Source organism: Callorhinus ursinus, unplaced genomic scaffold (assembly GCF_003265705.2).
Source record: "Callorhinus ursinus isolate GAN/ISIS: 27379988/994484 unplaced genomic scaffold, GSC_fseal_2.0 scaffold12, whole genome shotgun sequence".
NCBI classification, from domain to species: Eukaryota; Metazoa; Chordata; class Mammalia; order Carnivora; family Otariidae; genus Callorhinus; species Callorhinus ursinus.
Window position 1 is genome coordinate 38,685,496 of NW_027397074.1, and position 15,498 is coordinate 38,700,993.

The 15,498-nt window shown below is 39.2% G+C and overlaps 1 protein-coding gene across 3 annotated transcripts in view; it reads right to left on the bottom strand.

The window, feature by feature from the left end:
* RAPGEF5 (Rap guanine nucleotide exchange factor 5) overlaps positions 1-15,498 on the bottom strand; it is a 243,083-nt gene that overhangs the window by 184,677 nt on the left and 42,908 nt on the right. For all 3 annotated transcript variants that reach the window (XM_073898944.1, XM_025873001.2, XM_073898945.1), the window contains exons 4-5: positions 13,933-14,054; positions 12,323-12,491 (exon numbers count right to left, since the gene is read on the bottom strand). In XM_073898944.1, the coding sequence (XP_073755045.1) occupies positions 12,323-12,491; positions 13,933-14,054 (291 nt within the window). The remainder of the gene's footprint in view (positions 1-12,322; positions 12,492-13,932; positions 14,055-15,498) is intronic.

Sequence of the window (15,498 nt, forward strand, 5' to 3'; positions counted from 1 at the left end):
TACAGTCATATTCCATCCCTTCATCATATCAACCCTTATTTTGTACATATATAAGACTTTCTTTCTTTAAAATTTTAGGAGGCACTTTCTTCTAACAGACCAAAATACACCCCAAATCTAGTGTGTGGCACTGATCTATGCACTAGCCTGATCCAATTTGATCATATTCTGTTTGTTTTGTTTTGTTTTTGTTTGTTTTTATCTTGTTCTTTTTCTTTTTTTTCTCTTTCTTTTTTCTTTCTTTCCCTTTCTTTTCCCCTGGTTTCAGGTCTTTTCTGATTTGTTTAGAGTATATTTGCTGGGGACGTTGTTAACCTGTTAGCATTTCGTTCTCTCATTCATCTATTCTCCTCTGGACAAAATGACAAGACGAAAAAAATCACCTCAGCAAAAAGAACAAGAGGTAGTACCGTCTGCCAGGGACCTACTCAATATGGACATTAGTACGATGTCACCTAGAGTTCAGAATCATGGTTTTAAAGATACTAGCTGGGCTTGAAAAAAGCATGGAAGTTTTTAGAGAAACCTTCCTAGAGAAATAAAAGAACTAAAATCTAACCAAATCAAAATCAAAAAGGCTATTAATGAGGTGCAATAAAAAATGGGGGCACTAACTGCCAAGATAAATGAGGCAGAAGAGAGAATTGGCGATATAAAAGACCAAATGATGGAAAATAAAGAAGCTGAGAAAAAGAGAGATAAACAACTACTGGATCACGAGGGCAGAATTCGAGAGATAAGCGATACCATAAGATGAAACAACATTAGAATAATTGGGATCCCAGAAGAAGAAGAAAGAGAGAGAGGGGCAGAAGGTATATTGGAGCAAATAATAGCAGAGAACTTCCCTAATGTGGGGAAGGAAACAGGCATCAAAATCCAGGAGGCACAGAGAACCCCTCTCAAAATCAATAAAAGTAGGTCAACACCCCGACATCTAATAGTAAAACTTACGAGTCTCAGACACAAAGAGAAAATCTTGAAAGCAGCTCGGGAGAAGAGATATATAACCTATAATGGTAGAAACATTAGATTGGCAACAGACCTATCCACAGAGACCTGGCAGGCCAGAAAGGACTGGCATGATATCTTCAGAGCACTAAACAAGAAAAATATGCAGCCAAGAATATATATCCAGCTAGGCTGTCATTGAAAATTGAAGGAGAGATAAAAAGCTTCCAGGACAAACAAAAACTAAAGGAATTTGCAAACACGAACCCAGCCCTCCAAGAAATATTGAAAGGGGGCCTCTAAGCAAAGAGAGAGCCTAAAAGCAGCATAGACCAGAAAGGAACACAGACAATATAGAGTAACAGTCACCTTACAGGCAATACAATGGCACTAAATTCATACCTTTCAATAGTTACCCTGAATGTAAATGGGCTAAATGCCCCAATCAAAAGACACGGGCTATCAGATTGGATTAAAAAACAAGACCCATCAATATGCTGTCTGCAAGAGATTCATTTTAGACCCAAAGACACTCCCACATTGAAAGTGAGGGGGTGGAAAACCATTTATCATGCTAATGGACACCAAAAGAAAGCTGGGGTGGCAATTCTTATATCAGACAAATTAGATTTTAAGACAAAGACTGTAATAAGAGATGAGGAAGGACACTATATCCTACTTAAAGGGTCTATCCAACAAGAAGATCTAACAACTGTAAATATCTATGCCCCTAACATGGGAGCAGCCAATTATATAAGGCAATTAATAACAAAAGCAAAGAAACACATTGACAACAATACAATAATAGTGGGGGACTTTAACACCCCCCTGACTGAAATGGACAGATCATCTAAGCAAAAGATCAACAAGGAAATAAAGACTTTAAATAACACACTGAACCAAATGGACTTCACAGACATATTCAGAACATTCCATCCCAAAGCAATGGAATACACATTCTTCTCTAGTGCCCATGGAACATTCTCCAGAATTGATCACATCCTAGGTCACAAATCAGGTCTCAACCGGTACCAAAAGTTTGGGATTATTCCCTGCATATTTTCAGACCACAATGCTTTGAAACTAGAACTGAATCACAAGAGGAACGTCGGAAAGAACTCAAATACATGGAGGCTAAAGAGCATCCTACTAAAGAATGAATGGGTCAACCAGGAAATTAAAGAAGAATTTAAAAAATTCATGGAAACCAATGAAAATGAAAACAGAACTGTTCAAGATCTTTGGAATACAGCAAAGGCAGTCCTGAGAGGAAAGTATACAGCAATACAAGCCTTTCTCAAGAAACAAGAAAGGTCTCAAATACATAACCTAACCCTACACCTAAAGGAGCTAGAGAAAAAACAGCAAATAAAGCCTAAACCCTGCAGGAGAAGAGAAATAATAAAGATCAGAGCAGAAATCAATGAAATAGAAACCAAAAGAACAGTAGAACAGATTAACGAAAGTAGGAGCTGGTTCTTTGAAAGAATTAACAAGATTGATAAACCCCTGGCCAGACTGATCAAAAAGAAAAGAGAAATGACTCAAATCAACAAAATCATGAATGACAGAGGAGAGATCACAACCAACACCAAAGAAATACAAACAATTATAAGAACATATTATGAGCAACTCTATGCCAGCAAATTCGATAACCTGGAAGAAATGGATGCATTCCTAGAGATGTATCAACTACCAAAACTGAACCAGAAAGGAATAGAAAACCTGAACAGACCTGTAACCACTAAGGAAATTGAAGCAGTCATCAAAAATCTCCCAACAAACAAAAGCCCAGGGCCAGATGGCTTCCCAGGGGAATTCTACCAAACATTTAAAGAAGAATTAATACCTATTCTCCCGAAACTGTTCCAAAAAATAGAAATGGAAGAAAAACTTCCAAAGTCATTTTATGAGGCCACCATTACCTTGATCCCAAAACCAGACAAAGACCCCATCAAAAAGGAGAATTACTACAAGATCAATATCCTTGATGAACATGGATGCAAAAATTCTCACCAAAATACTAGCCAATAGGATCCAACAGTACATTAAAGGATTATTCACCATGACCAAGTAGGATTTATCCCTGGGCCGCAAGGTTGGTTCAACATCTGCAAATCAATCAACGTGATACAATACATTAACAAAAGAAAGAAAAAGAATCATATGATCCTCTCAATAGATGCAGAAAAAGCCTTTGACAAAGTACAGCATCCTTTCTTGATCAAAACTCTTCAGAGTATAGGGACAGAGGGTACCCATCTCAATATCATAAAAGCCATCTATGAAAAACCTACAGCGAATATCATTCTCAATGGGGAAAGGCTGAGAGCTTTCCCCCTAAGGTCAGGAACACGGCAGGGATGTCCACTATCACCACTGCTATTCAACATAGTATTAGAAGTCCTAGCCACAGCAATCAGACAACAAAAAGAAATCAAAGGCATCCAAATCGGCAAAGAGGAAGTCATACTCTCACTCTTTGCAGATGATCTGATACTTTATGTGGAAAACCCAAAAGACTCCACCCCAAAACTGCTAGAACTCATACAGGAATTCAGTTAAGTGGCAGGCTATAAAATCAATGTACAGAAATCAGTGGCATTCCTATACACCAACAACAAGACAGAAGAGAGACAAATTAAGGAGTCGATGCCATTTACAATTGCACCCAAAACCATAAGATACCTAGGAATAAATCTAACCAAAGAGGCAAAGGATCTGTATTCAGAAAACTATAAAATACTCATGAATGAAATTGAGGAAGACACAAAGAAATGGAAAAACGTTCCATGCTCATGGATTGGAAGAACAAACATTGTGAAGATGTCAATGCTACCTAGAGCAATCTACACATTCAGTGCAATCCCCATCAAAATACCATCCACTTTTTTCAAAGAAATGGAACAAATAATCCTAAAATTTGTATGGAACCAGAAGAGACCCCGAATAGCCAGAGGAATGTTGAAAAAGAAAAGCAAAGCTGGCGGCATCACAATTCCGGACTTCCAGCTCTATTACAAAGCTGTCATCATCAAGACAGTAGGGTACTGGCACAAAAACAGACACATAGATCAATGGAACAGAATAGAGAGCCCAGAAATGGACCCTCAACTCTATGGTCAACTAATCTTCGACAAAGCAGGAAAGAATGTCCAATGGAAAAAAGACAGTCTCTTCAACAAATGGTGTTGGGAAAATTGTACAGCCACATGCAGAAGAAGGAAACTGGACCCTTTCCTTACACCACACACAAAAATAGACTCCAAATGGTTGAAAGACCTAAATATGAGACAGGAGTCCATCAAAATTCTAAAGGAGAACACAGGTAGCAACCTCTTCGACCTCAGCCGCAGCAACTTCTTCCTAGAAACATCGCCAAAGGCAAGGGAAGCAAGGGCAAAAATGAACTATTGGGATTTCATCAAGATAAAAAGCTTTTGCACAGCAAAAGAAACAGTCCACAAAACCAAAAGACAACCGACAGAATGGGAGAAAATATTTGCAAATGACATATCAGATAAAGGGCTAGTATCCAAAATCTATAAAGAACTCATCAAACTCAACACCCATAGAACAAATAATCCAATCAAGAAATGGGCAGAAGACATGAACAGACATTTTTCCAAAGAAGACATCCAAATGGCCAACAGACACATGAAAAAGTGCTCAACGTCACTCGGCATCAGGGAAATCCAAATCAAAACCTCAATGAGATACCACCTCATACCAGTCAGAATGGCTAAAATTAACAAGTCAGGAAACGACAGATGTTGGCGGGGATGCAGAGAAAGGGGAACCCTCCTACACTGTTGGTGGGAATGCAAGCTGGTACAACCACTCTGGAAAACAGTATGGAGGTTCCTCAAACAGTTGAAAATAGAGCTACCATACGATCCAGCAATTGCACTACTGGGTATTTACCACAAAGATATAAATGTAGGGATCCGAAGGGGTACGTGCTCCCCAATGTTTATAGCAGCAATGTCCACAATAGCCAAACTGTGGAAAGAGCCAAGATGTCCATCGACAGATGAATGGATAAAGAAGATGTGGTATATATACACAATGGAATATTATGCAGCCATCGAAAGGAATGAGATCTTGCCATTTGCAATGATGTGGATGGAACTGGAGGGTGTTATGCTGAGTGAAATAAGTCAATCAGAGAAAGACATGTATCATATGACCTCACTGATATGAGGAATTCTTAATATCAGGAAACAAACTGACGGTTGCTGGAGTGGTGGGCGGTGGGAGGGAGGGGGTGGCTGGGTGATAGACATTGGGGAGGGTATGTGCTATGGTGAGTGCTGTGAATTGTGCAAGACTGTTGAATCACAGATCTGTACCTCTGAAACAAATAATGCAATATATGTTAGGAAAAAAAAAGAAGAAGAAGATAACAGGAGAGGAAGAATGAAGGGGAGTAAATCGGAGGGCGAGATGAACCATGAGAGACGATGGACTCTGAAAAACAAACTGAGGGTTCTAGAGGGGAGGGAGGTGGGGGGATGGGTTAGCCTGGTGATGGGTATTAAAGAGGGCACGTTCTGCGTGGAGCACTGGGTGTTATGCACAAACAATGAATCATGGAACACTACATCAAAAACTAATGATGTAATGTATGGTGATTAACATAACAATAAATTTTTTTTAAAAAGATACATCAGCTTGGGGAGAATTAAGGTTTTAATAATAGTAAGTCTTCCATTCCATGAACATGGAGCGATCCTCTTATTTAAGTTTTATTTGATTTTTTTCCATCAGACTCATGAAGTGTTTGACATACAGCTCTTGCACACTTTTTAGATATGTACCTGAGTATTTCAGTGTTTTTTGTGCTAGTACATAGAAACAGAATTCATTTTTGTATACTGACCTTGTAATTTGTGACCCTGCTAAACCTGCTCATTAGTTCTAGTAGGTTTTTGTAGATTCCTTGGGATTTTGTATTTATATAATTAAGTCATCTGCAGAGAGAGGTGGCTTTATTTTTTCTTCTAGTCTGTATACGTTTTATGCCTTTATCTTGTCTTATTACACTGACTAGTGTTGAAGAGAAATAATTAAAAGGAGATGTATTAGCCTTGTTCCCTTAGTGGGAAAGCATTCAGTCTTCCACTATTAAGTATGATGTAAGCCACAGGTTTTATGTAAGGTTTATCAGATTGAAGAAGTTTCTTTATAGTCCTTGTTTTCTAAGACTTTTTATCCTGAATGGATAATGAATTTTTTCAAATGCTTTCTCTGTATCAATGGAGTTTATCATACAGTTTTTCCTGTTAGACTAAATCTGGTGAACTATACTGATTGATTTTTAAACTTTGAACCATCCTTTTATTCCTGGGATAAAGTCCTGTTTTTCATGATGTATTATCACTTTTATAAATTGTTGGATCCCATTTACTAATATTTGTTGAGAAAGTTTCTGGTTTTCACATTCATTTTCTCTTTCTGAATTTTGTCCTAATAATGCTAGCCCCATAAAGGGCCTTACATAATTACTTACATATGGTCGTATCCCCCCAGGGCCAAGCACAAACTTGTACTTCACACAAACCTGCTGGTCAGTTAATGCCTGTTGAGAAGGGTATGGGTGGTTGCCTCTTCCCAGATCTTCTCCCTGTCCCTTTTCCTTACCTAAAAGCTAAGAGGAGCAAATTCAGTTATCTAAGGACTCCGCACTCCCTTCCAAATATAAACCTTTATGAAGCTAAATGTACAGAATTTCAGGAGTGTCAGCCAAGTGGTGGTAAGTACCATGCTTGATAAAATCTTCGTCATAAAGGTATTAATCTGACTTCTTTACATAGTATTTTACAACTTTGATTTAATTAACATTCACATTTCCTGTCACTTAACCAAGCTCTTTCTCTATGGCTGACTTTACAGAACTGTTGACTTCAACTTTGGTGTACATTAGCCTCCCCTTTAGAACTTGACATTAAGTACTGATAGGATTGTCTCAGCTCTCCATCCCAAGCCTGACTCAGTAGATCTCAAATTACGCCTCCTTCTTTTTGAAAGGATCATGGTTGAGAACCACTGCCATAGAGGTCACTTCCAAGCTCACCTTCTGCCTTCATTTTATGTCACTGCCACCAAGCACAGAGGCCTGTCCCTTTGGCAAGTTATGCAACCCACCTTGCCTCAGCTCCTTCATCTGTAACTTCAAACTTCTGTTGTAAGAAGTGTTAATCATTACTGCTACTATTGATTTTATTATTGTTGTCACTGCCAGGCCAGCTTAGGCCAAGTGACTACGCCAATTCTTCCCCATTTTTTTTAAGTAGGGAGACCCCTTTTACATAGAAATGGATCACAGCCCCATGAACTCTGTACATGTTGATTAAGCAAACACATGACAAAAATGTTACCGTGACTTCAAGTAACAAATTGTATTTATTTCAGAACCGACGACACACAGTTAGGTCATTTTCTTTATTCAGTGTAAAGATAATGCTTGTGTTCCCTATGGATTTACACAGCCCTGCACTCCATCTGAGACGTGCTCCCCACCCTTCTCAAAGGCTGAGTTCCTCTCACTGTGGCTCACTGCTCCAGCCGCATCAAGCCACCTTGCACTGCCTCGACGTGCCACCACTCTTCCTAACCTCATGCCCTGCACACTGTTCCATCTACCTCAAGTACCCTTTGTGTCTCTGTCTAGAGCATGAAATAATGCTAATAAATTCATCCTTTTTCTTTTTTTTAGAGAGGGAAAAAGAGAGAAAGAGAGAGGAAATGGAGGGGAGGGGCAGGGAGAGAGAGAGAGAGAGAGAATCTTAAGTGGGCTCCACGCCCAGCACAGAGCCAAACGCAGGGCTCCATCTCACAACCCTTAGATCATGACCTGAGTCGAAATCAAGAGTCAGACGCTTAACCGACTGAGCCACCCAGGTGCCCCACTAATAAATTCATCTTAACCCACCGGACTGAGCTTTCCCTAGAGTTGGTTAGTTAGGAATCTGAAGGTTAAGATACCATTCAATTAAGTGCACTGCTAAGTAAGAGTAACAACAATGAACATGTTTTTGTTTTGTTTTTTCAATAACTAGAATCAGGAAAACTCAGGCTGGGATGCCATGAGAGGGAGCTGTTTCAACAGATGTCAAGTGGCTGAATGGACTATCTGTGGAAGCCACAGCCATACTCCTCAGGAGCACTGGCAACACCATTAGGTACACAGGAAGGCCCATCAGCCAGGCAGGACCAACAGACACTGATCCAGCCAGGACAGACAAACCCAACTTGTACCAGCCCAGGCTCCACAGCAGATGCCAACAGAACACCCCAGTTATACCTCAGGAATCATTAGGGAAGTGGCTGCCCATCCACTAGACAAAATCGGCGGGGATGGGAAAGGGCTCACCCTGTCAGGAGAGCCTCCTCTACCAGGCTTAAGAGACCCATACCACTCACCACATACCAGAGGTTGTCTTCCTGAGGAACAGGGAGTGGGCCCAGACTGAACATTTTTACCAAAATATGCTCCACAGCCTTTTAAATTACCTTATTAGAATAATTTAACTGGATTAGACTAAAATTATGGGCTTCTTCCCCTTCCTTCCGGCTACCTAGCAAGATGGAGGCTCACGTGGACAATAAATAATAGATTGCTCAGAGGAAAAATGAAGACATCACATTTTTCTTTAAATGTCTGACTGTAGCACAAGTTACATTTTAGCAATCCTCTAGAACTCTTTAAATAACAGCTTAAATGTTAACTGCCCTGTAATTGGAGAATATAGTTTTGTGTATTTGAGGTTCACAGACTCTGTCTATTCAGAGCCCTACCGCTCCCACCCCTGGTAAGCTGGCAGCCACTGTAAAGACGGTTCAACTGAAATAGCCAAGCTTCCTCACAGAGTAAATCCTCCCATTTCTCACTAGTCCTAAAGGCACTATTAGGCTGCCTTTCCCTACGCGGTTACTTCAGCATTTCTAACCAACCACACCCCCCCCAGTCTACTTCCACCCCCCCACACAAAATTAAAAAAAAAAAAAGAGTTAGAAAAAAGTCCATTCTGGATGACTTGATTTGGCTTTCAGTTTGAATAAAATACAATGACTGCTATTTCTTTCTCCCAGAGAAAGTACCCTGGACACTCCTTTCAAATTATCTACTCAGTTTGGATGTAAAAGTTATTTTGTATAGAATAGGAATTCTTTTTCCTCAAATTAGCCCAGAAACCTGCAACAGCTCCATTTGCCATCCTGCTTTAAACATTCTTTTCTAAATGGAAAGAAAAAAATCCACTTTAAAAAAATACATTTGTGCAGAATTGTGTTTACATAGAGACGTTACATAGAGACGTTAAGTGGCTTCCTCACATAATTTTACAGAGATTTAGAAGACAGCAAATTAGAGGGACCTAATGCAGAACCACATACACAGACCTTAATAGCCTTCAAATACCAAAAAGGCCGGTAAAGACCACAGGACAGGATTTTCAGCTCGTGAATGGACAATGCAAGTTAATGCATCAAGAGGACTTTAGAGGCCATTTCAGCAGAATGCATAAAAATGGGTTAAGAGAGCAGAATGGATAACACAAGATGAAGAATGACACAGAAGAATGGAAAAATTGTGGGATGCAAACAGAAGGAGCCATTAGTTAACTAAAAGTCAGACTGACAGGAACTGAAGACTTCGTGGAAGTTTTGGGGTCAAGGTAGGACTTGGGCTCCCCCTTGAGGGGTGGGTAGAATTTGCCCAGATAAGGAAAGAGGCAGAGGAAGAAGGGCAGCACAGGAGGGAATAAACAGCTGTGAGATAGGGGTTAGAATGAATGAGGATCACCAGCAGTCCCCTGGGCATCACAAGCATTGAGCCCCAGGAGGGCTGAGCCATCAACAGCTGGAAGAGGACAGTGCCCCTGGGCACCTCCTCTCCGACCATACTTTCTTCCAAGTCTGGATAACCTAAACCTTGGCTTTCCAAAATTTAGCAAAAATTTTACCCTAGCTTAGAGGTTTGCTTGTAACTCTAGCATAGAAAAAAATTATATATCTGTATATTATTTACACATTTATATATGTGTATACACCTATCTCCTGCCTTTAGAGACTCACAGTGGTTCATTAATTTTATCTTTTTATAGTTAGTAGCTATAATATGGGACAGATGGAGCCATAGCTCCCCAATGACAACTGCCCCAGAGGAATGACCACTCCCAATGTACATGGTCATGCTACCACCACCACCAAAATACCTGCTGATAAACAAGGCACAAGTGATTCTCAACTCCAGACGCATGCCATTTGTGTTCAGTGATTGATGTGACAAATGACTGCAGGTAATCTGGAACTCATATTAGGAATCGAATTTTGAAAGTAAGTTTTAGGACCTAGAGTGGACTCAGGGTTTCCCTATAACAAGGTCATCTCCCCCAGTGGCATCCCAATCTGCTCTCCGAGTCAGGGAGAAAGCAGTGGAGCAAAATCATGAGGACTGCCTGCAAGTTGATTTCAGCTGCCCTTATGGCTCTGGTAATCTGTGCACGCCCGTGCGACCGGACACTCTTCCACCCTGGGTGCAGGACAGGAAGTGGTCAAGAAGAGCTGCTAGAGAAGGCCAGTCTCACGGCGTCAAAGCAAGTCACAGTCATCTCTAGCTTCCAAAGCACACACTCCTTCTTGGAAAGCTTGTTAAAGTTTACTAAAATGCTCTTTGACTTTTCTCAGGAAATTCTCACCTCTATTAAAAGCATCTTATACTAAAGAACATTTTCTGTTTCTGAAGAATTACATTTGAATTTTGCTTTACCATTCCAAGGTCCTCTACGCAAGGTGGTGGTGGTAAAGTCATAACCATTTTGGAGTCTGTCTAACATTTTTATAGTTTCTGTTTATAGTGTCTTAGAAGGGGAAGCTGGAATGACTCCTGGATCACACTCTGGCAGGAGTTAGAAGAGTAGCTATTAGAGTCACACGGACATGGATTCAAAACCTAACGATCCACAGTTAGGGTTTGAATTCTCAGTGGGGAAAAGCTGAGAGCTTTCCCCCTAAGGTCAGGAACGCGGCAGGGATGTCCACTATCACCACTGCTATTCAACATAGTATTAGACGTCCTAGCCACAGCAATCAGACAACAAAAAGAAATCAAAGGCGTCCAAATCAGCAAAGAGGAAGTCAAACTCTCACTCTTTGCAGATGATCTGATACTTTATGTGGAAACCCAAAAGACTCCACCCCAAAACTGCTAGAATTCATACAGGAATTCAGTAAAGTGTCAGGCTATAAAATCAATGCACAGAAATCAGTGGCATTCCCATACACCAACAAGACAGAAGAGAGACAAATCAAGGAGTCGATGCCATTTACAATTGCACCCAAAACCATAAGTTAGGGTCCTGTGACCCTGGACAGGCCACCTGACCTCTGTGCCTCACTTTCCTCACTTATAAAAAAGCGACAATAGTAGTAACTTCTAGAATTCATCTGAAGATGAAATAATATAAAGCAGTTAGCATAGTTCCTGACATTAAGATGTGCTTCTACAATCAACCTATTAGCATGGTGTCTCATTAATATTCTAACACTTATTTCTTTTCTAAAAGCCTGGATTAACTGTCCAGTTGTTGTTTTTTTTAAGAGTAACTCATCCTTGTGATGATTGTAGGTGTTTCTCCTGAAACCTAGCTTCCTACCCATGAGATAAAAATGACACCACTTGCCCTGCTAATCTCACAGACCCGAGAGTCCACAGTATGGGAACGTATTTTGAAAACTGAATATGGAGAAGTTATTGACAGAAAATTTTAATCTGAAATTCATTATGCCAAAATAAGCTTATCATGAATTCCGTGGAGAGACAAAGACATATCAACAACACCATATCATGACTCAAGCCTTGTTCCCAAGCCTTCTCTAATGAATTTTAATTCATTTTAATCACATAGTGATTCACTCTCTTCATGTGATAGTGATTCACGTGTTTTAATTTGCCAAATGTTGCTTCTCGCTTATTTTCAGAAAGGTCGGTTGAGCTCTTTCTTAGGAAAGTCACCATTTGGACAGCAGATAATATGTCAATTATTATTTTATTTCAACCTAAGCCAAGTCATCTTTACTCCTAATTTAGATCACAACTCACACAGTGATGATTAAATTAGCCGCAGCATGGTGTAGCTGGCAAGGCATGAACTTCTGGGATTCGAATACCACATCAGCCATTTTTTAGCTGGATTTAATCTCCAGCCATTCCTTTTACCTTTCTGAACTTGCACCTGAGAAACGGCAACGGGACAGCTATCTGTTACAGGAGATGGTGACCTTAAAGAGGGGAGCACAGTGCCTAGAAACAGGAAATAGTCTCTAAGTGAGAATAATTTTATATTAGAACAAAAGAGCATCTACTTACAGTTCACAGATGCCCGCTCTAGCAGGAATGAGAGGCACAAGTTGCAGTAAAAGTTTGACACCATTCTGCCATTCTTCTTCTCTTTCAAATTCACAGTACAAGTAGCTACATTCATCAGAAGAAAACTGGTAGAAAACATAGGTATCTTGAAAGTACAAATTCTGGTCCACTGTTGGAAACAAAAAAGGGGAGGATCTGTTTTTTTAAAGTCTATTATTTAGCGAGTCATAAACCAAATAATAAATTGAAAGCCCTACTAATTATTAGGGAGCGCCCAGCGTTAGGATTATAATTATATATTCTAAGTCCATTCATGTTCACAATCCCATTGAACTAAAAGGGACTTACTGACCAACCTATTTTTATTACTTGAGGCTTTAGCCAGCATATTCATATATATTTTATGATTCTTCTGCTTCACAGATAGGTGAAATCAGTAACAATTCAAACAGTGGGGAGAATTTCTTGTGTATCTCAAAGCAAACAAATATATTTAATTACTTGAGTGATACACAAATGTAACAGTATCGCAAGTTTAAACTGTGGTTCTCAACCAGGGGCACCTGTGACACCCAAGCGACATTCGGCGGTGTCTGGTGACATTTTTGGTTCTCACTACTAGAGGGTGCTACAGGCATCTGGTGGGTAGAAAAAGTGATACTGCTAAACATCCTATAATGTACAGGACGGGCCCCTACAACAGGATTACCTAGCACAAAATGTCAATGCTACCAAGGCTGTTTTAAAAGGAATCAAGAGTTAGAGACTTATCCAAAAAAACACTGGCACAAATTTTTTTGCTCACCAGAAACATGAACCTCACAAGCAAGCTGGTAACATTCCTCAAAGGTAGTTACTGCTTTTCTCAATAAGAATATCAGGTGCTAGGTATCAACAACTCACTGAAATTACACCCACATCCCCATCCGTACTACACTGGGACTTGGGTATACCTTTCTGAATCTTACTATGCTCTCTGATCCTCAGTATTTATTACCTATGGAGACAAAGGGGCTTCCTAGTGACCAACTAGCACCTGCATGATAAAGCTAAATTAAGAATCCAGATTGCTTAACTTCTAATTCTTTAATTCCCTGGGCTCAACTAAGAAAAGTGCTATCTGCCATCTATTTTAGTTGCTAGTTAACATCAATTTTGTGTTCTGTTTAAACAGCTAATTTTCATATGTCATATCCCTAATTGTTCATGATTAGTCAGTTAAAATGGCGTAACATTCCACTCATAAAATCAGTTTCTGCTAATTATTCTAAGTACAACTAGATAAATCACACATTTAGAACAACTAAAGATGTCACTGATTAAAAAAAATTGTGAGCAGCCTTCTGAGTAGAGGAGAGGGTAAGGGAAAGACTCTTAGATGTAGTAGTCTATAAATCAGCAAGTACCTAATTATTTTGACAAAAGGTGTGAGAATTAACAATCAAAAGATGACTGGTCACTTTCATTTATAAAATGTGAGAGAATGCAAATATTTACCTGTGAAAAAAATTTCCATCCAGATTGTAACATCCTCTAGAAAATCAAGTAAATTTTGTTCTGGTAGCTTAATAAAATAATACTTCCGTGCTTTGAAAACATGTAATACTGACCTGATAACATAATTCCCATATCCAGTAGGAGCTGCCAGACCCCTATGGCCATAGATCTGCACTGGACAAAAGGACAGTGTTCTAGAAGCCAGTCTACCAGCTCTGACCCAACACAGCTCCTCCTGAACAAAAGGAAAGCCATTCATAGTAAGACAGTGTTGCCACTCATTTGCCCAAGAATTGATCATTAATATCATCCTTTTCATGTGCTTTTTTTAAACAAGGGACTCAATAATAAATGAACAGGCACCTCTTATTCATCTTTCCGATTTCAGCCCAGTATCACTTCCATAAGAAAACTTAGAATCATACCCTCTTATACTTTTGCTTCAAATCGCCTAGTAATTGTACATCCTTCTGAATGAATAATATCTGCTTTTCTCACTTCAGAATCATTTTCAGGATATCAGGGACTATGTATGTAACTTACTGTTAAACCCCAAAATTAGAATATTCCAGGCACATAGCTAGCAAGTTCTCAAAACATGTGTTTGAACAAATGAAGGAATAAATTTAGCAATCCATTATATAAAGATAATGCTTCTGCCTTGGTAAGACAAGCATCAAGGTGATGGTGATAAACTTTTATTCAACTCTTTATAGATTATTATCCAGTCTTTTTGAGAACAAAATAACTCCAAGAAAATTACACAAAGTTAGGACCACAGTGAGTGGTAAATAGTTTTGTTTGCTAACTCTCCAAACATATTAAATCCTAAAATTTGTCTCAAAGAACAATAAATATGACCATTATTCTTTTTAATATCGTCTAAGCAATATAGCTAAGCAGCCTAGATCATAAACTCATAAACCCAGATGTGTGTGACGGATTCCGCTAACCACATACACAAAAATATCCCCTGTAATCTGTCTTAAAATACACAACTATACTCAAAGCATGCCCCAGTCTGGGCATTACAGGCAGTATTTTCATGCCTACTTTTTCATCTTTATAAGCCTCAGATGGAAACTCAAAAGAAGACAACTTCTTGAAATACAGTTTTCATTTGAAGAAATTTCACTGAAAATCATTCTCCCTTATGAAAACATCACCAAAATGTTTTTTTTAAAGATGTATCGTGTAAATGGCTGTCTTTATTCCATATTTGATATTTAAGGACCAAAACACATCAACATTTATTTTATTCCTAAAACAGAAAAATACTGCTTATTTTTTGTGACTGGCCATAGTCAGCAATACCTAGAAATCACACAGTGACCAATAATATGAAGAAATGCCATGAGGCACTGCATTTTCAGAGTTATTTGTTTTGTGGTTGGAGTTTGTTTTTTTTTCTTTTTCTTTTTTTTTTTTTACACCCAACGTGGGGCTTGAACTCACGACCTCAAGATCAAGAGTCACATGCTCTATAGACTGAGCTAGCCAGGCGCCACTCTGCTGAGAAATTTGAACAAATATTCCAGCTTTTGATAAAGCATGAAGTGTCACTGTTTGAAAGATACTCTAAGGCAATTAGGGCAATACCAGACACATTTAGTTGCGGGTTAGCATTAAGACATTAGAAAGATTAACTGTCAAGTAGACGGATGTTTTTTGAAAAAGGA